The 23,514-nt window shown below is 38.8% G+C and overlaps 1 protein-coding gene across 2 annotated transcripts in view; it reads right to left on the bottom strand.

Moving 5' to 3' along the window:
• The window catches only part of lrrc28 (leucine rich repeat containing 28), a 61,219-nt gene extending 38,308 nt beyond the window's left edge, over positions 1-22,911 (bottom strand). For both annotated transcript variants that reach the window (XM_060853151.1, XM_060853152.1), the window contains exons 1-5: positions 22,754-22,911; positions 17,480-17,696; positions 16,434-16,474; positions 10,474-10,511; positions 8,559-8,696 (exon numbers count right to left, since the gene is read on the bottom strand). In XM_060853151.1, the coding sequence (XP_060709134.1) occupies positions 8,559-8,696; positions 10,474-10,511; positions 16,434-16,474; positions 17,480-17,647 (385 nt within the window). In that variant the 5' untranslated portion in view covers positions 17,648-17,696; positions 22,754-22,911. The remainder of the gene's footprint in view (positions 1-8,558; positions 8,697-10,473; positions 10,512-16,433; positions 16,475-17,479; positions 17,697-22,753) is intronic.
• Between the last annotated feature and the right edge of the window lie 603 nt (positions 22,912-23,514).

Here is a 23,514-nt window from a genome sequence, read left to right as displayed (position 1 = left end):
CAGTGATCCTTCAGTGACAGAAAGCCAAGTATCTGCCTCTTCTTTATAACTGTGATGCATTTTTAGTCTTAAGCTATTTAGACTCATTCCATAACAACTTCTCATGAACAAATAAATTTAGATTTCCTGTGACATCATTCTTTGACTTCTTTCACACTCAGTCTTTCTCAGTGCTGTGTTCAGAATGAAGCCACTCCCTGCAGACCTTCCTTGCAAGCCGAAGTGCTCTTGTGCCAATGAGCTGAGGTACTTGTTTACTAACCTGCATTTGAGCTCTAGTGTTTGCACAGAGGCACAATCAAAGAATCATACTAATCATTCCAGTGTTGCAAGTGAAGCACTCTCTCTGTGAATGCTAGAAGCCAGCAAGCCAGTCAAAAGGAAACAGGTTAAAAAGAAGGACCCGCTTATTCCAAGTACTGCCTTGCAATCACCAAAGGAAACAAGATTAAAGAATCTCAATTAACCTGCACTACCAACAATCTCAAAACCAATAGTTCAACTAAGTCAACCTTGTTCAATCATCTAGGAAGGGGGTTGGGGTTGTTTAGAGAAGGGGAGCCAGTTTCCTCCTTCCTCATCTGGGAGTAAACTGATTTGGGAAAATTCTGTCCAAAATCATAAATTGGGGTTCTCACCAGGGACTGGTTTGTAATGATACACAGAATGTATTTCTTGAGAAAGGGGGGAGGATGGAATTTGAGAGAGAGGAGGGTAGTATCAGAGAAAGGAAACAAATAAAAAATTCATCTGGCACACTTGCTAGGAAGGGATGTCAGATGATTAGTGGATTGGAATAATTGGAAGATGACAAATTTCTGGTGGTGGATCTTGAGCCTGGTGGAAAGATGAAATGATACTGCAGAATCTAAAGAACAGCATGAGCTTCGTACACTTGGGGGAGAATGGAAGGCAGCAGAGGCAGGTGAACACGAGTACTATACTTGATGGAGTTGAGGAGAATGAAAAACAATTTAAGGAAGTGGCTGGAAGTGTAGAAAAAATTGTTCTGGATATAGTACTTATTACACTTTTAAACGTCAGTATTTCCTTAGGAAAAGGAGAATTTATTTATCAAATGCATTCAAGACAGTGAAGATTAAATATTCTGAATTGAGCATAATAAATAATTTAGTTCAACATGCAAAACAAAGCTCTAAACTAAGAATCATTTGACAAAATAATTACACAATTTATTTTGTTAAGTATAACAATAGACACATGAACTGTTGTCGTTGAGGGAATATTACAGAGATTTGTAATGATGAAAAAAGGAAAAACAGATTCATTAACATGATTGCTGTATGTGTGAAACAAAGAAGGTACAACACAGTCAGGCCTCATTTCCTTTGCTGTCAGATCTACCATTGCTGAAAGGATGTTGTTCTATTCACTAAACAATCTGCAAGTAAGAGAAGTGGAAGTCTGTTTATGATTCTAAGGAAGTCTGGTGGGGTGGAAGAATATCAGAACAGGATAAAAAGCATCACATGCAAAACATGAGGATAACAAGGTCACTTTGCATCATAGTAATCCATTTCATGTGTTTTATAAATACAATGTGAAGCAATGCCAAACTAGAGAACTTTTGTTTATGGATTTTAAAAATACTAGAGTGGAGCTTTTTTGAGAAATATAAATGGAAAAGTGATTCAAGCATAAAACCTAACATAGCACCACAAGCATTTACAGAAGGGTTTGACCGGCGTTTGAAAATGAATATTTTAAAACAAACGTTATCCTTTCTAAAAAGATGGCCATGTGATTCTGTAGCAAAGCACTAATTTGGAAAGGGTGCACGGTCAAAAGGTTCTGCTTACAGTGGAAGGATTTTGAATGCGAAAGCTTCCAAATTGTAATCGCAACTTGTGGGCATACCAACAAAACTCTGCTCCTTGGTACCCCTTCAACATATATTAAAGATATTCTCAAAGACTATGTTTGTTAATTTGAGCCAAATTATCATGAGATTTATAGAACGTGAGCTATTCAACACTGATAAACCAAACTTGATAATGGGGTGACTGGAGACATCTATAAGTTACGCTATTCCTTCCTTAAAGGGAACAACTTACTTCAGGGAAACAAAACTGGGGCTGTGGGGGACAGAGGGACGGTGAACAAGATTGCCAACTCAATCCAGAAATGCAATTGCTAGTTTGTTTATCCCAATGTGCAAAATTGAACAAAATCTTCTTGAACTTCAACCACAATGTAAGAAACGACATGCAACATAGCTGAAATATTTTACTTGCAAGCCAACAGTGATGAACAGTAGAGCTTTCAGCAGGTATTGTGGAATACGATGTATGGCATCAAGACTGAGAATCATTCTCTAAACTGTGAACTACATGTAACTTAGCAAATGAATCTTGGGCACACACTCAAAACTCTGCTCCTTGGCAGCCCTTTTTTAACATTAGGAATGCAAAACAGAAGCTTACACTTTCTTCTTTCATTAAAAGATTCAGTCACTTTCAAAACACAGCTTCATTCTGGCTCGTGTATTATACTGCACTCATTGAGTGTTGGCTGTCTGGAGTGATACAAAAGGTGCATAATTACATCCTGAAGTCGCAATAATTCCAAGATATAGGATCAAGAGTGGAAAAACTGAACACAAAAGAGTGAGTGTTGAGGTAATTTTTGGGGAAGTGATGTACTACACAATCATAATGCAGCTTTTGGCAAGCTGTAAGCAAGGCTAATTTTTATTGGAGGAGTTGTTTGGCAAATGTTAAGTGTTACTCAAATTAAACCCAGTACTCTTCGTGAAAATATTTTTGCCCCAAGTCCTAAGTGTTGCCATAGAAACTTCTAACAAAAGAGAAAAACAAAATCATCCCATTGTGGTTCCATCTCTACTGCTAAACAGCTGTCAGATTCTTTATGCATCATACTGGTAGGAGTGTGCAATGGTAATTTAAATTGTATGCATTCTGTCCTAGCATATCAAAGTATAGATGTTTGATTTTTATGAAAACATTGAAACAAAATACTTTGCTTGGGTTGGTGTTCGAAATAGAGAAGTTTCTTTCCCCAGAGGGGTCCTAAAAATTGCTGCAAAATTGGTTTTTGCAACCTGCCAGAATAAAAATATACAAACAGCTCTCAAGAGGCTTACTGTAATGGTCACAATGCATTTTGTTTATTGAAAATTCTAAGCTTTAGTTATGGATCAAAAGTCAGTCAATAATAAAGATGAAGAAAAGTAACACCTAGAATTATTCTTATGCACATTTGAACATAGTAATTTAATTGATTTTAAAGCAAATTATTTAATAGTACATTTGTAGGCTACTTCCTCACTATTTACATGTGTGAAGCTGCACAAATTAATCTGGGATTTGCAAATCCACAGTTTTTGCCACGTGCAAGGAAAGGCTATGTTTCACTGCTGAAAATGTCAATATCCAATGAGATCACACATACAGATAACACGTCCTGACTGGACTGCTGCATTATCACAGATGTTTTCACTGTCCTCTATATCGTTATTTCAAATCCTATTTTGTGTCTCCTTTTCTATTAAAAAAAGCAATTAGTTCCTATTCTTTAAGAGCCATTATAATTAGCATTCCATAGCATGCTGCATCCATCAGCAGGCTAAGAGAAATGTAAGTTAATCTAATGCAGCACATGGTAAACCTTAGAGACTTAAAAACAAGTCAGACAAAGCTGACAGCAATTAGAAAAAATGTGTAATTTCTAGATGTAATGTGGCAATAGTCTGTTACTTGCGAATCAAAGTAATTATTACATTAAAACACAAGTTCCAATCTTTTTCTCCTTCCTTCCCTAACTCTATCAGCTTTTCTAGAAAGTAGCTCAGTGCAAATACTCAGACAAAAGTCACCAAAGCTGGATTACAACACAATGAACCACATGACATGGCATCATATTTACAGCAGAAACAGATCATTTAGCTTAATAGGTATGTGTTAGTTCTTTTCATGATCCGCGTAAGCATCCTGTCATCTCAGTTCATCTCGCTCTCTTTCTATTCTTTCTTTTCACATCCTTAGATAAAAGTCCTCTTAAATAAATCTAAATACACCAGAAAGTAAAGGACAGTCTGATGTGATTAAATTGTAATTTACTATTTTTATATTAATAAAGCGAACAGCAGAAAATGTTTCACTCAAAGTAAAAATAAGAAAGAAATGAACAAGCAAACTTGCATTTGTGTACTATCATTCAGATTTTCAGGAGATAAGATCTGGGCATAATGTTCACAGCAAGTGTGCTCTTTCAATACATCTTCAGGCAGATTGAATAAACACTAGATGTGGCAAGGTCAAGCAACAATCGATAGTTTAGTTTCCAGCAAGCGAATATTAGAACATGACTGTACCTGATAAAACTTCACAGAAAATTTTGACTTTTCATAATTCAAGAACAGGCCACCATTGTCTATTCAATGGGTTACCTCACTTCACATAAGTCTCTCCTGTTCTTTCTGACTTTTTTTTGAGTCTGGATAAAAATCTTGCAATTCGACTGGGTCTTTATGTTACTTCTTCTGAACTTGCAGCAGCTTTCATTTATGTCATTCGAAATACAATCACTGTTCTTAAACCCTCAATTTATCAAACAACATAGAGTCATAGAGATGTATAGCATGGAAACAGACCCTCCAAACCCTTCCTATTCATATTCCCATCCAGATGCCTTTTAAATGTTGCAATTGTACTAGCCTCCACCACTTCCTCTGGTAGCTCATTCCATCCATGTACCATCCTCTGTGTGAAAAAGTTGCCCTTTAGGTCTCTTTTATATCTTTCCCCTCTCATGGTAAACATATGCCCTCTAGTTCTGGACTCCTAACCCCACAGAAAAGACTTTGTCTCATTACACTATCCATGTTCCTCATGATTTTATAAACCTCTATAAGGTCACCCCTCAGCCTCTGATGCTCCAGGGAAAACAGTCGTAGCCTATTCAATCTATCCCCATAGCTTAAATCCTCCAACCCTGGCAACATCCTTGTAAATCTTTTCTGAACCCTTTCTGACATAAATATTTGGACTTTCTCTTAAACTTTACTGGGCACATTGTTTGATGGTCTCTAAAAGAGCTCAAATGTCTCATCCCAATCAACATGATTAGCTTTCTGTGGAGTGAAGAGAATTCTTCAAAAGCATGAATTCAGAGCCGTGTCAAAAAAATGTGGCAAATACTGGAAATGGACTCCTTATGCTTGCACATGGGCATACCAAAACATATGGTTATCCAAAACACAGTCATTTAACCACCTGTAAAATGGTGTTAATTGAATTGTACACTTCAGATTGTTTGCTGGCACTAAATTAGTCCACAAACACTGCAGTCGTTGGCCTGGGAGCATGAACATTCTAAATCAGCGAAAACAGCATTTCTTATGAGTCTCCCACAATGCTGAAAACCATTCACAGAGAATTTTAAAAGAAAAAAAAAGTAACATGTACTTGGAACCTTTAATGTAACAAAACATTGCTGAGGCTTCACAGAAATGCCATCATATAAATTTGTAACCAAGCCAGAGAAAGTTGAACAAGCGAGGTATTGAGTAGCGAGGTAGAGTGGTTTAAGGAGGAAATTCCAGAACTTTTCTCCACTTTTATTCTCTTCATCCAAATTCTACCTACCTTAAACTTTTTCAATGTCTCAAAGGAGATAGCATTGACTGTTTTTTAAACTAAAAACCCGAATTGAAGTTTGCAGTGTTAAATATTTCAAAATTATGCTCTGTGCCAATTGATGTGATCCTACTTAAGTTAATCATGATGAGCATTAAAGAACATTAAATATCTTCAAGAAAATGGAACAAGAATCTCACATTGGTAGACAACTACATTTTGTTTTACTAAATGCCAAACAACATTGATTTAATTTCTTAAAAATGATGAGTCACCAATTTGACAAAATTAATGCTTGGATCATCCCCTTTTAAAAAATTATTGTGACACTGGGGGGGGTTGTTAGTTCTATACTCACCTACAGGGTACATATGATCTTAATCCGTCTAACATTTCATGCATAACTATCCAAGTATGTACATTGAGACTGTCCAAAATCTCCAACTCAACGTTGGAGACTTTTCAGAGAGTCCTGGAAAGCACAGAAATAGTTCAATGGAAGGGAACATTTCCCAGGCAAATTCCGTGGAATTAGCACATTGGAGTCAGTTAGCCATCTAAAGTCCCAACAGACATTTAGGGGTGTAATGTCTGGGTTCTGACGATTTGGGTCATATATTTAATCTGTATGCTATTTGCTGGGTAATTACCCAGGCAAATAAGGCAGAACATTTTGAAGTTTCCTACTCAGAGTTGGAAACATTTTGGGGGCTGCTGACAATCCTGAAGCTGGATGATCTGGGCTAATGTTTCTCCTGTGAGCAAGACTCTATGAACAAGGCCAGCAGCAACTGAAAGAATTAACGATATTGAGAAGAAAGCTCTGCCAAAATGGATATAAAGAACTGTTTTTGGGAGGAGGTAGCCAGTTGTCTCAAAGTCATATGCCAGAGTGTTTCAGTAACAGTGATGTGTATTTATTCTTAGGTATTACTTGAGGCCTTGCAAAGATCTCTTACACATGTCAGATGTAACGTAACTGGCTGTTAAAGTCTGAAATAAAGTTATGCGACTTATCACCACCAAACATATCTTCTGTCAAAGACTTTGACATGGCACCCTTTCCTATTTGGTACTAGTGATCTCGACTAATATCAAAAAAGATTGCTGACAGTGAGTCCAAGGCATCACAGATTGTCCTGGTGGACATGATCATAAACTATAGCAGGAAAGAGCTGCAATAAACTGATCATTTTATGTCTGAAGGCCTTTGTATATTAATACAGATTTGTCAAGTAATTAATTTCATAACTTGTGTGAAGTATGCTTCTAAAAAAAACAAATAAATATTTCATTAAAAACTGGTCTAACATCAGCATTTCTCAGGGATTTAATCAATACAACTAAATCCCAGTAGCCTAGAAAGACAACATCAGGACAAAAAGGTATTTTTTAAAAAAGTGTTTTCTGCTTTTGCGTGTACAATATTGAGTTTCAATTGCATCCTTTTTTTAAACTGTGTAATGGGTAACCAGGAATGGGATTTTACTTGGAGCTTCGTTTTGTGAGCTGAAGTTTCAGATTACTGAGTCAACAATCAATAAAACAAGTCGATTAGAAAGTGCAAAAAAAAGTAAAACTTTCAAACAATTAGGTGAGCAGATATTTATACTGATAGGTAGATTGAGTTATTGTTTTAACAATGTAGACAGAGAATTACTATAGTCTATAGCCGCAGAGAAAAATATTATACTGTAGTACTTCTGCCCTCCAGTGGATTGAAGGTATAACTTTTACAAAGCATCTCATTAATGATATGAAACGAGTCAAGCTTCGGCTTCCTTTCAAATATAAAAGTGGTGTTTACAGCTACTTCAGAAATGACTAAACAAATTATACACAAGCTCAGAAAACAGCTAACACTCATATTGCACCTGACATTCCAAAGTCTGTCCATCTATAAGTCATAGTAAAGACTTTCCCTTTGCCTGGATTAGTGCTCCAATAACATGCAAGATTTTTGACACCATCAAGAGAAAGCATCCTGTTCAGTAAAGATAGTGTGCTGCAAAATAAGTGATGGGAAACAATATCTTCTGTTGAAGCTTTTGTTTCAGAATTTTCTTTCACTGGTAACAGGTTCAGTAAATTGAGAGACTTGTGTTAGACATTTGTTGTGAAATATTAACTTATGGTAGCATAAATTGCCATAAAAGATGCATTATTCAATTAAAACTAAAATACTGTACTGGAATACCCTTCGATATACATCAATTCATAAAATACTTTTGAAGGATCACATATTTTCTAGACATGTTTCTTCATTTATGTTATGGGATTTGCACAAGCCTAGTATTTGTTCCCCATCCTTAAATGGCCTTGATTTGAGAGACCATTCCACAGGGGAGTTAAAAGTCAACAACACTGCTGCAGGACTGGTGTCACATGTAGGTCACACTGGATAAAGATGGCAAATTTCCTTTCATAAATCCAGGTGAATTTTCATGATCATTCTTAAGTCTAGTTTTCAATTCCAGACATATTAAATAAATTTAAATTCCAACAGCTGACCTGGTGGGATTTTGAACCAATGTTTCCAGGGCTTAGCCTGGGCCTCTGGAATTACCCATTCACAAGCATCGCCACTGCACCACCAGCTCCTCTCATAAGGATGAGTGAAATGCTGAGCAACATTGGACCTTGTTAAATACAAGGACATCAATAAGTTTACAACCACATACCTTCCTCATGTTTCAGGGATATGTTCTCATGCCTTTTCTGTGACCTTCACTAACATTTAGCCATCTTTCGCTATTTGAATAAGCCTCGGAAATTCAATCATTTAAGGTAGGTATATACTTGGCTCTTTACAATATTGCTTGGAGTAATGAAAATACTACTTGCACTGCAGTCCATGTTCCAAACGTTTTTGAATTTACAGGTACCTAAAATGACAGTAAATCACGCCCACCTGTCTTAATTCTTTCATTATTTCCTCACCTGATGGAAGGAATTTCAGCTGGTTGTTGGCCAATCGCAGGTGTCGTAAGGATTTCAACTGTCCAATCTCAGGGCAGAGAATTGCCAACACATTATTACTAAGATCCAGTGACTGAAGTTTAACCAAAGTGCCAATTGCTAGGAAGGAGGAAAATTAAAAAGTTATCATTCCAATAAGTCAAGCTCAATTCAGAACATATATTCTGGATATACAACACAGCTTAATAGAAAACCTTTTCTTACAAATGGGAAGCCATTAACTAGTCGTACCACTTACCCAGTACTAGTACACTTCTTAGAAGAAACAAAACATATAGTAACGCTGCATACAGTTTAGTTGCAGTACATTGAAGTATGACATTGCACAATACATGTGCACAACAACAGGACTTTAAACTCTCCCAGACGCTCAACAAAAGAAAACAGCAATGGCTCATCTCATTATTGCTGTCATGCCCAAATTATAATCTTATGAAGTTTTTAATCTTAGATACAGATAAATCACTAACACTTGCGTACAAACTACATTCTGTCACTTAGACCCATTATATTCTTTAGCATCAAAATTTAAACAAAACCCATTTGAAGACAATCACAATCAAAAACATGAAGGAACAGGTCTGTTACCACATTAATATCTAAGGGCAAACTTTGTGGACTTTATTTTATTGGAAAAAGTTAGTAGCATTTCTTCATTCCTCCACATCTTCGTCTTAAGTGTGTGACGACTTATTCTGAGATTATGCACTCTCATCTAGGCTCTCCAATAATGAGTAACAACCTCTCCGCGGCTGTCAAGTCACCTAAAAATCCAGTATGTTTCAATAAACTTGAAATTTGAAGAATGAGAGACAATGAATACAGGCCTAATCTACTCAACCTTTCCTCTTCAGACAGAGCCTCCACACCTGGCTTCAGCCGACTGAAACTTCTCTGGACTGCCTTCAATGCTGGGCTATCTCACCTCAGATAAAGGGCTCCAAAACTGTTCACAACATTCCAGTTGTGGGTTGAGTAATGCCTTGCAGAGAATTAGCAAAATCTCCCTACATTTAATGTTCCATTCCCTTTGAAATAAAGGCCAACATTCCATATGCCTTTCCAATTACTTGCTGAACTTGGATGCTAACTTTTTGAGTAATGGACAAGGTGCCCCAATTACCCCTGCACTGTAGCTGCCTGCAATCTTTCTCCACTCGAATAATATTCATGTCCTTTATTCTTCTTGCCAAATGTAAGAAAACCTTACATTTTCCCACATTACATCCATCTGCCAGATTTCTGCCCATTCACTTAACCTATCTATATCCTTCTATATACTACTTTCCACCTATTTTTGAGTCACCCACAAACTTGGTTTTCGCACATTCACTTTCCTCAGCCAAGTCTACATCCCTCGCTATTTGACATGCATGTGTAGCATCAGTACTGCACCTCCAAAATGTCTAAAGACATGATTTCCACAATAGATATCATAGTAAACTTTGAAACGATCATTTATTTATCAATTTTTAAATCCACGCCAAAAACAGCTGTCATAGTCATTATTCAACATCCATCTTCAGGGTAAATGAGAAGGCCACAGGAAATAAAATCCATACTATTTTAATTTACTGAAGGAATCTTCTGTGCACTTTAGCCCTGTCATTAGGGCTAAGTGGTTTAGGTTTAGTTGTACTTGCTTCTACTTCCTAACCTCCAAAGTAAGGTGCAGGAGAAAACGTGTTCCTTTTAAACATATATCCAGATGATGTACATTTTTTTGGAATAAGTGTAATTAAGTAGGATACATTTAATCTCCAAGCCTCAAGGGAAATCACTTTCATGGGAATTCATTCTGAATACTCAACAGTGGGTTTTTTAGAAATGGAAAGACTGCTGAAACATCAAATAATTTCAATACAACTATGCTTACCTTCAGGAATGACTGCAATGTTATTTGAATGTAAGTATCTAAAAGAGAAAGTGTGTTGCATTTTAGTTTAGGAAATGACAAATCGTGATTACTTACATGGATTGAGAGACCAGATTGCCAATGGGTGAATACTTAAAAGGTTATTATAATTTACTACTTTGATCATTTGAGAGTAAATGGGAACAAATTGCAAAGACGAAAAGCGCTATCTATCACCAGTGAATATAAAAGCAAATACAATTATCCAAAGAGTTAAAAAGAACTTACGTTCCTTGTAATTACAAGTTTTAGTTTTTGATGCATATTTGTGCCAGACCATTATCCAGAAACATTATTTTTGATTCTTCACTTGGATAAGAGTACTATTACTAACTAGCAAGTGTGCTTGGTGGCAGCACATCATCCACTGATTTCTACATGATGCAGGTATTACAAATTCCCGAACCAGCTAATGTTACCATGAAAGTCCCTCTTTCTCAAGCTCTCCCTTTGCTGGTGACTCTCAGGTTAAACTGTCATCAGTTATCTCTCTAATGAGACAGCAACCAGAGTCATGGAGTGACACAGCACAGAAATAGACTCTTCAATCCAACTCGTTCACACCGACCAGCTATACTAAATGGATCCACTCCCCTTTGTCAACATTTGGCCCATACCCTTCTAAACCCTTTCTATTCACGTACCCATCCAAATGCCTTTAAATTTTGTAATTGAACCCGCTTCCACCACTTCCTCTGGCAGCTCATGCCATATACATACCACCCTCTGCATGAAGAAGTTACCCCTCAAGTCCCTTTTATATCTTTCCCCTCTCACTTTAAAGCTATTCTTGCTGGTTTTAAACTCTTTGGCCCTGGGGTTGTCCACATTATGCTGCAAAGTGTCTTGTTTTGTTTCCATTTGTGGGATGTGGGTGTCGCTGGCTGGCCAGCATTTATTGCCCTGTCCCTAGTTGCTCTGGAGGAGGTGGAGGTGGTGTGCTGCCTTCTTGAACCTCTGTAGTCCACCTGACCCACAACACCTCCTCGCTCGGACGTAGGGACTATCAATAAACCACAAAAGCTCTTCAGGTCTGCTTACAGAAATTTTTTGTCAACTGTTCAGAAATGTTGTCACATACCACTGGAGGCAGGTGGAATGACACTAGGCCTCCCAGTTGAGGGTAGGAGCAAGTGAGCACTGCAGATGCTGAATATCAGAGTTGACAAGTGTGGTGCAAGAAAAGCACAGTAGCGGTGTCATTATCTCTCCACCGGGATGAAAAGTGTGGTGCTGGAAAAGCACAGCAGGTCAGGCAGCATCCGAGGAGCAGGAGAATTCAACGTTTCGGGCATAAGCCCTTCATCAGTAATGTGGGAGGGTGGGGATGCAGGTGTGGGGGTGCGGGTGGAGGGTAGCTGGGAAGGCAATTAGTAGCCTCACACCCCCCCCCCCCCCTAAATCTACCTATCACCTTCCCAGCCCCCTAACCCCCACTCTCCTATTTAAATCTCATCCCTCCCTTCCTCCCAATATTCCTGATGAAGGGCTTATGTCTGAAACATGGATTCTCCTGCTGCTTGATTTGCTACGCTTTTCCAGCACCACATTTTCATCCCAGTTGAGAGATAACAACACTACCACTACATTATAAAAGTCACCCTGGATCTGTTTTCTAAATTATTTTCCAAACAACTTGTTCAGAGATGTGTCACATGCTGCTGGAGTAGGTGGGACTTGAATTCAGGCTTTCTGGATGAGAGGTGGGGTCACTACTACTGTGCCACAAGAACACAGGGGGTCTGTTTTATAGATATTTCATTCAGCCTGTTGAGACATCCTGTTACACACCTCTGGCGGAGGTGAGACTTGAACAAAGGGCTCCTGGTGCAGAGGTGGGGACATTACCAGTATGATGTAAGAGCCCTTGGGGTCTGTTTTATAAACATTTTCAAATCAATCTTAACAGACTTGTTATTTAACACTGCTGGAGCAGGTGAATCTTGAATTCAGACCTCCTTGCCAGAGGTAGGGAGACCACCACTGTAACATCAGGGCATTTTTGGGGTTTGCTTTATTTGTATTTTACAATCAACCTATTTAGAGAATTTGCTTCATACCTCAAGCAGCGCAATTGCCATTGCACCATAAGAGGGAGAGTCTGCTTTATTGATATTTTATATTCAACTTACTCAGAAACATTCTTACACATGTCAGAAGCAGGCTGGACTTCAATCAGGCCTCCTGCCTCAGAGGTATGAACACCACTGTGCCACATCTCTGTTTCTGCTCATTATTTTACGAACCGAGGGCTCCTCTCACATTTAAACAAATATGATAATCACTACACTATGAAAACAATGGGCAGGGTGTGTTTAGCTGATGAGTTCCAGTTGGGTAGGCCATTGCCTGTTATCAAGGCAACTCAGTCAACAAGCTCCACCAGGAGATTAATCACCAATTAAACCTGAGAGTCTTGCAGGCATTATCATATCACAGCACTTTATTTTTATTACTCATTTATTTTAAATATTTATAGAAGGGGGGAAAATTTATTTTATCCATCTTAGAGTTGGGGATGTGAAAGGGTGAAGTGCTAGACAACATAACTTCCTCCAGTCCTTCACTAACACCTGTCTGAAACCAATCACAAGTGTAGAATGGAAAATACTTGTCCAATTTCAAAATGTACTTCTGAAAGACAAGCAACCAGGTTATTAGAATTTGTATGCTCTGCCAACAAGAAATGAGATTTGCTTCAAAGCCTCAATGAGTTCTGAAAGTTTTACTCTTCCTGTACATAAAATTGCTTAACCACAGTACAGCTCAAGACTAAAAACATCAGAAGACTCTTCTTCTGCCTTTCTTTTGTACTATATATTGAGACTAAATTATTCTTACAAACATTTTTAAAATAGGAATAACTGGTATTTGGACTTAATTTGTTGATTTGAAAAGACAAATTCAGTACACTAATGAAATATCATTATTAAGTCAGGAGATAACTCCCTCAAGAAAATATGGAAATAATAGCTCTCCTCCATGCCTACTCATGTAGGAGTGGAAAATAGGCCAAAATACTGGTATTAGTTTAACAGCACACAAGCATAATTGAAGATTCTTTAATGGCAAAAGGAGATATCGGGAAGATAGCCCTATCATGCAAAGTAGGGCATTTTATTTAGATTTATAAAAAGTAAAATTTAAATTTTCTGGCAAATTAAAATGAGGGTGATTTTTCTTGATTGAAGTGAGGTAGAATTCAATGTTCCAAAAGCACACAGTTAATAATTGAGATGCTGACAAAGAATGATGATTACAGAGTGAAACCTGACCCAAATTTAGTTGTGAATACTCAAAATCACTTTAAATTGATATATTAGGCGTCACTCTTATTTATTTCAATACAATTATGTTTAATTGTTTGGTACTTTTTGTTATAAAAGGGAATTTTGATGATGCTTTTTACCTTGCACTTATTATGACAATTTGCAAGAGATAACATAGTAAAGGGAAAAAAAATTATACTGAATGAGGGGAGTGTACTGATTGATTGGCAAGTAGATTCTGATTGGTAGTGGTATTGCAAGAGAGAAAGAACCAATTAAATGACTGACAGTTAACTGTCAAACTTTGTTTGAATTTTAAAGAAAGCTGACTCTAATTTGTCATGGCATTAGCCTGACAAATGGCCAGAGAATGGCTGTCAACTATTTTGCAGAGTGGAAATAGATGCAGTGTGTGTACATATTCTTTCCGTTGCAAAGAACAAGGCCATGTGTATTAATTTGTAGATATAGCTTTAGCACATGAATGCATCATACCGTGAGTCTGACCAATAATCAGAAGGTGGTTATCAGTGTAATTTTTTGCACACTCAGGATTATGTGGCAAACATTGTCCAATTGTGCAAACAGTCATAGAGCACAAAACAGACTCTTAGGTCCAACTTGTCTTTGACGACCAGGCTCCCCACACTAAACTAGTTCCAGTTGCCTGAATTTGTCCCATTATCCCTCTAAGTCTTTCCTATTCATGTACTGGTCCAAATGTATTTTAAATGTTGTGACTGTACTTGCGTCTACCACTTCCTTTGGCAGTTCATTCTATATACAAACCACTGTCTGTTTGAAAAAGTTGCCCTTCAGGTCCATTTTAAATCTTTCTCCTCTCATGTTAAAATTATGCCCTCTAGTTTTGAACTCTCCTAGCCTAGGGAAAAGACCTTTGCTATTCACCTTATCTATATCCATCATGACTATATAAAACTCTAAAAGGTCATCCCTCATTACCCTAAGACAAAATCTTACGATTTAAAATGTGTCGTTCTTCAGCTTCTTCAGTTATAGGTCTTACAGCATCTGTAACACATACTGATCTCTCTTGTACGTGAGTTTTGCACAAAGATGTACTGTATAATCAAGACTTCACTGGAAACAGTTTGTGGAGACTAATCAATCATTCCAACTAACTAGCCAGATTTGAGTTATGTTTGTATGTTACCCATGCCAGCCAATTAAGGCTTGACTAATCTGGCATGCAAACTGAACAAGCCTGCTTAAAAGCATTATCTTCATCTTCTTACATACTGATGTAACAGCCAAGTCTCTCAATTGGTTGTAATCAAAGTAGGCTAATGTGATCCAAGGTATATGATTTATATATATATTTTAATATCATTTATTTTAGAATGTGAATTTTGAATTAGTCAAATGTAGGTACCTTGACCTCCCTCTCCAGAGACAGAGAGCAACAGGGATGCCCAGGCGAGGGTGAAGGGGGAGGAAATATATGGTCAGCATAGAGTTTGGTGACTCTCCTGTATTGTTCTGCTGGCCGTGAACTACAGTCTGCTACAGGTAACATGCATTTCTGACAACCACCCTGAGGAGAGGGTAAGGTAGTTTGGGGTTGTCAAGTTCACTTGTGGCCAGTACTTGTCCACGAAAAGGGTTGGCTCCATCATATCCAGGAATCTCCTGAGGACTTGGTGACCTCCTGGGTGTATGTGAAAAACGGAGGAGCCGTTATCTGTGCTCAGACAAGAGCAGTATGAGGCAGCACCTGTGGCACGGCCATTGGCGGTATGCAGCAGCTCTAGTGGGAGCTTTCTGAAGGCTGGGAACTGCCTCACAAATTCAGCTAGAGAGAAATCAGGCTAAAATGGAGCCAATCGGGTCAGAGACTAACTGTATTAAAATGGAATTAATAATGCCCAAAGACATTTCCAGTCCTAACTTTTTAACGACATTGAAGCAAACTAAACAAAAAGAGGTAATGTCTTTAATCAATAATCAGACTCATTGTACTCAAACAATTGGCAGAGACAAAAACTTACACATTCCCAAATCCAATAGTTCCTTACTTACAAGATAAAATCAGAAGTTTAAAATTCTTCATACTCACAGAAAAATGAAATTCTCTCTCCATCGGTACATATCCAAATATCACACAAAAACTGGCATTGCATACCAATTCATCATGTTGCTGAGTTACATACAGCCACAAACATGTAGACAACATTCAACCTAACTAGTTTAAAACGAAACACAGCGTCAACCTTTTTTTTGAAGAACAAGTATAATTCCACATTTATATTGTACTACCTGCATGCAACTCAGCCTAAGGTCAGCATAGAGGTTGCATTTGATCTGGATCCTAGTTAAGTTCCTGCTATGTAAGAAGTGAGCAACTATCTTTAAAAATCAATATTATCTTGGAAATACTCAGAAGCATCTTTGCAACTTGTAAAATACTGTAGAAAATAAAGTGTATAGTTGTAAAATATACTGTTTGTACAAACTACCATTCATTTAGCTGTTCAGCGTTAAGAAGTCTTGTTGTCAAATGGCTACCTTTAGGGTAATATAACTTAAATTAAACAACTTTGTTTACATTACAAATTACATTGTTAATGGTAAATAGACATGCATTCGGCTAAAAATACACCAAAATGAACAAAGCAGCTTCAGAATACTCACAATTCAGTGAGATTTGGAAGTTTCTCCCCAAGGTTTTCTGGCTGAAATAGTTAAAGATTACAATTATTTTTAATTCTTGGAGTTTAACTTCTAAAACTGTAACATCTCCAAAACTAAAATGCTTGAATTTACAATATTTATTCACATTTTCTGTACTTGGCACTACTGCAGAATATAATTCATCAAAATTCTACAATGCAATAAATAAAGGAGATCCCTGACTGAAGAACTAACCATTTTAAATGATTCCAAAGTTCATTCCTACAGGCTAAAGTGAAGTATTCCATCATGCATTCTGGCTGAATTGAAGGCTAAAATGTTGCCCAGAGAAAATGTTCACTGGCAGTCTGTTCTCTCATGCTCCTGAACTGAATTCACTATTACACAAAATATTAAAACCCAAATACTAACAGCCTTTCACTATTTCTCCAAAGTTGAGCCAGTTGGATAACAACTCCCTACTGAAGGAGAGTAAACAATATACTTAAAACTAGAGCAACGGTACAAATATGGGCAACAGGCTAAGCTATAGAGATGTATAACCTTGCATTGTTTCCATTTGGCTTCATCAGTTGTAGCATTTAATGTACATTTATTATTTTAAATTTACCTTTCTCAAAAACAGTTTTACGTATCTCCTTCTTGACCCCTCTGCTGGTACACATACTCTGGCAGAATGAAACGTACTCTCAGGCATGTCTAAACACTGTCAACCACAGGGGCACAATAACCAAAGCGGATGCTTTCCCCTGACATCAACACAAGCAACTCTCCAGCAATGAATCTTCTCCAACAAAGCAATCAGGAATCCTGTTTTTAAGTATTTCTGTCTCAACCCTGTATGAAATCAGCTTCTTCATCGCAGACTGCAAGTCGAAAATGAAAATTTTGCTCCAGAAGATCTAACTCCAATTTAAAATGCATTACCAAAACAATTTGATAAACCTCAAAACATGCGCAAGACTACCTATTACTTGCTCATAAGCTTTGAAACAACCTAGCAATTTATTCTTAAAACAACAAAGAGTAGGAAATACCACACATACCAAAGTTGTTAATAAATTCATCTTCATGTAAAGGTGTTCCAAGTATTCTGAGCCATCACCTTTCAGTAATTCATGAGGAAATCTGCACAAGTTCTTATAATTGAGAAATAGTTTTTTGTGCTTCTCCTGCTTAGCCACCAAGATTATTTTCCAGAGATCGATGTTCATGATCAAAGCACCTTACACAACTGGGATAATTTCTAATATTCACGGTTTCCTGAAAAGAAAAGTCATCTAAGGTTAATCAAAATTAAAAGAACCCTCTGCACCGTTGACAAAACAAAGCTGACAAAAATTCTCAAGAAACAATGACCTGAATGCAAAGGTGAAAAAAAAATTACATTTGAAAAAAAGTGTATGTTTATCCAATCCCTCATTGCTATTGCAATAGCAGGTGGCTTAGCGTGTATTTTTCTGGAGTTTTAATTAATTTAACTCATGGAGCAACACATTGTTTAGATAGTGCTGACCTTGAATGACCAACAAAATTCAAAGCAGAAACTAGGTTAGAGAAGATCCAAACATGAATAAGGTTACACAATCTTAGCCTGAAAAATTAACAAACTTAAAACTTAAATTTCAACTCATTAATTGCCATTTAGGAACAATCGGATAGAGTTTCTCTTTGTGTAATATTAGCACATAACAAAAAATGGGAATGTTAAATATGAGGTATATCATTTATGTTTTCCACTGCCTTTTGAAATGCTCCAAGACTGCATCTGCTGAGAAGAGGACTTACTGACAAAATGCCCCAGGATCAAACATGTGAGCTCCCAGAAATGGTGAAGGGGCCTGCAAATTAGTCATTTTCTTTGGGAAAACATTACAATTTAGTACATTTTAAATGGGATTTATTGCAAATGGAACACAAGTTAATTTATAAAGGCACCAATGAAACTATTAAATTATTGATTTACATCATTATGAAAATCAGGTTAATCACAGATGAAGTCAAGACATCTGATTACATTTTTAATGATACTTCTGTTTCCAGTTATATTAACAAAGCTGTACCAACTTACCTCTCTTAAAATGCGCTAAAAATACTTTATAATGGTGACAGATAAAAAAAAGATGCTTACGCTATAGCACGACAGTTGTATTCCTCTGCAACCTCATGCTATTGAAAATTGTGCAATGGAAAACTACTATAGAAAATCACGTTGTAAAAGATCACGAATAGAAAACTGCTATACCCCCATTCTGCAGAAAGTTTGCGTTGTACAAACAACATCCTCAATTCGTCAATCATGTTATAGCCAATTCGCACTGATGAAACACGTTATCGCAGAATGACCTGTAACCAATTACACTGCCTAATGACTCAGAAAGATAAGATACTGATTACACAAATAATTTTAGCAATGATATAAGGTGTAATTTAACTGGTGTAACTTCAAGAACATTTTGCATGAATTTTGTGACTCATTCCATCATGGCTGAAAAACCAGCAAGTGGAAAAAGCTTTTTCATTTTTAAAGTGACCTATGCTTATGTCATAAAAGTTACATTTATCGAGTACAGGACTGTGAACAAACATTCGCAAAATATTTTTAAAATTGCAATGTTAAGACGAGAACATTTACTCTGTTTATTAACATATCTGAAAATTTAGGCATAATATTACAAGGCATTCGAATTAAGTGAAACTGAAGACTGCACATGAAAATCAGAGGTGTGACCAACTTTGTGGAGGGTCATTGATTTAGATACAAAGAGTTAGTCTTACAGATGTAAAAAATTAAGAAAAATGGGTGCATTGATCACTTCTATGCATAATTTTGTACTTTTTTAAAGCCATGCAATGGTTTGAAGCACGAACTCGCAGCCATTAATCAAGCAGGAAACAATTTTAAGAGATAGCACAGTTTTAAAACAGGCAGTTTTCTTCAGGTAGGGCAGAAGGAAACAGACTGCCTAGGAACCCTCCAACCACAAGGGATGAACTCAGATTTCTCCAGTTTCATTTCCCCTCCCCCCACCTTGTCTCAGTCCCAATCCTCAGACTCAGCACCACCTTCCTAACCTGCAATCTTCTTCTTGACCTCTCCACCCCCACCCCCACTCCAGCCTATCACCCTCACCTTAACCTCCTTCCACCTATCGCATTTCCAATGCCCCTCCCCCCTACCTTTTATCTTAGCCTGCTTGGCACACTTTCCCCATTCCTGAAGAAGAGCTCATGCCCAAAACATCGATTCTCCTGTTCCTTGGATGCTGCCTGACCTGCTGTGCTTTTCTAGTAACACATTTTCAGCTCTGATCTCCAGCATCTGCAGTCCTCACTTTTTCCATTTGAAGACATCAGAGTGCTTGCCTTAGCCATTTTGTGTTATTTATCCTAATGATTGTAGTAACTAAAAAGGAATCTCTCTGCTGTCCACCACAGGGAAGGTAACTGCGAATAACCTCTTACTGGAGTTACAATGAGGATTCCATCCATCAAATGTCTCAGAGGCGTGGTCTCCAAAGGAAGACCAGTCCAAGAAAAGTGCAGAGGTCAGCAGCGACCATTATACATTGGCTTCTGTGACTTCAAAGGGCATTTGACTCTAAACCAGGAGGAATTATGGAACATCCTTCTCAAACTTGGCTGCCAGCAGAAATTCTCCACCTGCTATATGTAAATGTGCAAGCCATGATCCTCACTAATGGATCCACTACAGAACTAGTGAGCAAACTGGGGGTCAAGTGAGACTGTGTTACACACCAATACTTTTATTCAGCATATTCGCTGCAACACATCACTCCACATCTACAAAGCTTACCACTGGTGTGGAGATTCATGACAGGACAAGCAGAAAACTGTTCTATCTGCATCACTTCCAGTCTCGAAGCAGGACCACTCCTCACCTTCACCAAGCTATACAGCACAGGTGATACTGGTTTGTATACACACACACAATTGCTGAAAATTCAGAGAGGCACATGAGAGAATAGGCCTTGGTCTAAAACTTAGAAAAAAAAGGTTCCATACCAGTCTGCTTCCAACACATACTGTCTCATGACTACCAAAATCCAAACAAGCCTTTGAATAACATGGACCAATTTATATTCTTCAAAGCCTCCCTACTTCAAAATAGTCATGGTTGATAAAATCCTCCAGTGCACCCTATAAAAGCATTTAATGACTAAAAACTCAAACTGGACACCAAGCCTAATATCCATAGGGCAGTAGTACACCTTTCCCATTCAGTATGTATCCGAAATATGGACAATACACGTCAGACATCTCAAATTCCTATAGAAATATCATCAGTCATGCTTTTCCAAAGTCTTGCAGATCCAGTGTCAGGACAAGCGCTCCACTATCAGTATATCCTCTCTCAGGCTAACATCATCAACAATGGCACACTGGTTACTGTCAATCAGCTGCATCAGGGCACACTTGACGCAAGACTTCCAAAAAACGTGATCGATCCAAGTTCTCTATTCCAAAGCTTCACCACAGCAAGCAGTTATTAATCAGGCAAAAAGACACTCATGGATGTCCTCGAAGCCTTTGGGGAAAAATCCAAATCCTCACAAACTGTTGTGAATCTCACCCAACTGTCTATCCTGGAAAAGGCAGGTCTGCAGAAATGCCAACTATCTCAAACATGTCTGACAGAACTATAAAAAAACTCACTGCAAATAGCAGAAACAGAAGAATTTGAACATCCCCTCGACCTCTTCAAACATCACCTGCCTCATTTTCGGCAGGATGTGTAGACCAGCATTGACTGTTTAATCAGTGCAGGTCCTAAGTCTCCAAGGTGGAAGATAGTCAGAAGAGAGTTTTCTAAAGTGTTATGCATCATGTTATATCCTTTGTCAGATATCAGAACAACAGCCCTCAGTTTGATACCATCTGCAAATAGTTTGGTAAGAATTACTTGTTCCCAAGTCCAAACCTTGAATGTAAATAATGACTATCAGTGGAAAAGGTCAGCAGGATAAACAGTGTCAACACACAGAGAGTGTTATGATGTGGAGGTGGCGGTGTTGGACTGGAGTGGACAAAGTTAAAAATCACAACACCAGATTATAGTCCAGCAGGTTTAATTGTAAGTACTAGCTTTCAGAGTGCTGCTCCTTCATCAGGTAACTGATGATGGCTTTGTGGTTATCGCTGGATTGCTAATCCATTAGACGAAAACGTCCCGGAACCCGGGTTCAAATCCTGCCATGGCTGATGGCGAAAATTGATTTCATTTTTGAGTTTAGAAGACTGAGAGGGGATCTGTTTGAGGCATATAAGATTATGAAAGGATTGGACACTCTGGCAGCAGAAAACATGTTTCCGCTGATGGGTGAGTGCCAAACCAGAGGACACAGCTTAAAAATACGAGGTAGACTATTTAGGACAGAGATGAGGAGAAACTTCTTCACCCAGAGAATGGTGGCTGTGTGGAATGCTCTGCCCCAGAGGGCAGTGGAGGCCCAGTCTCTGGATTCAATTAAGAAAGAGTTGGATAGAGCTCTCAAGGATAGTGGAATCAAGGGTTATGGAGTTAAGGCAGGAAGAGGATACTAATTAGGAATGATCAGCCATGACCATATTGAATGGCAGTGCAGGCTCGAAGGGCTGAATGGCCTACTCCTGCACCTATTGTCTATAACTGCCCAACCAGTTATCTGATGAAGGAGCAGCACTATGAAAACTAGCACTTCCAAGTAAACCTGTTGGACTATAACTTGATGTGGTGATTTTTAAACACAGAGGGAAGAGCTTAGCTTTCAGGTGTAGCAGGGAAAACATTCTGCGCGAGTGTGTGTGTCTCTAATTAGTAGATGATGAAAGTTCCCACAACACATGGGGTGGCACAGTGGTTACCACTACATCCTCACAGCATTAGGGACCCAGGTTCAATTCCAGCCTCGGGTGACTGTGTGTGGAGTTTGCACATTCTCCCGGTGTCTGCGTGGGTTTCCTCCCACAGTCCAAAGATGTGCAGGTCAGGTGAATTGCCCCCTAGTGTTAGTAGGTCTGGGTGGGTTACTCTTCAGAGGGTCAGTGTGGACTCGTTGGGCCGAAGGGCCTGTTTCCACACTCTAGGGAATGTAAAACATCACTTTTTCACAAATATTCAAACTCTGGAGGACCAGTTTGATTTAAACAAGAGCGGGTTTTCAATCCCAAAGTAAACTTTTCTGTAAAAAGGACAAATACATGAAACGTTTTGTAATTGTTGTAATTTGTTGCTGCCTCGGTATTCCCTGTCCTCAAAAACAAAAGGCTGTTCACTGACAGGTCACAACAGGACACACTGAATATAAATAACTAAATACCTCCTGGAGCTCGGGGGGAAGCGCAATGATGACAGGGGACTCGGCGGCCTCAGCAAGAGGGACACCACAAACCCGCCGGGACCCGGGCTCTGCGGCCTGGCTCCACTCGGCTCGGGCAGACAGCAGCTACCGCCATCCCTGGGCCGCAACAAACCCGCCCCTCATTGGTCCCGCCCCACATCAGCAGCAAGGCGCCTCCCTATTGGGCGCCGGCTCGCGGAGCACGCTGGGACTTGTAGTCCAGTCTGAAGACCCTGCCCAGGCACACAGGTGACAAGCAATGACTGGCAGATGCTCCAGAAATCAGATTCTGGAACAGAGTGGTGCTGGAAAAGCACAGCAGTTCAGGCAGCATCAGAGGAGCAGTAAAATCGACGTTTTGGGCAAAGGCCCTTCATTGAGAATATAAGCAGAGAGCCTGAAGGGTGAGAGATAAATGAGAGGGGGGTGAGGGTGGGGAGAAAGTAGCATAGAGTACATTAGGTGAGTGGGTGTAGGGATGGAGGTGATAGGTCAAGGAGGAGGGTGGAGTGGATAGGTGGAAAGGAAGATAGGCAGGAAGGACAAGTCATGAGGACGGTGCTGGGCTGGAAGTTTTGGAACGAGAGTGAGATGGGGGAAGGGGAAATGAGGAAACTGGTGAAATCCACATTGTTGCCCTGGGGTTGAAGTGTTCCGAGGTGGAAGATGTGGTGTTCTTCCTCCAGGAGTCGGGTGGTGAGGGAGCGGCGGTGAAGGAGGCCCAGGACCTCCATGTCCTC

This window comes from Hemiscyllium ocellatum, chromosome 39 (genome assembly GCF_020745735.1).
Source record: "Hemiscyllium ocellatum isolate sHemOce1 chromosome 39, sHemOce1.pat.X.cur, whole genome shotgun sequence".
Taxonomy (NCBI): Eukaryota; Metazoa; Chordata; class Chondrichthyes; order Orectolobiformes; family Hemiscylliidae; genus Hemiscyllium; species Hemiscyllium ocellatum.
The sequence above is the reverse complement of the archived record's forward strand: the minus strand, read 5'-3'. Positions and strand labels throughout refer to the sequence as shown.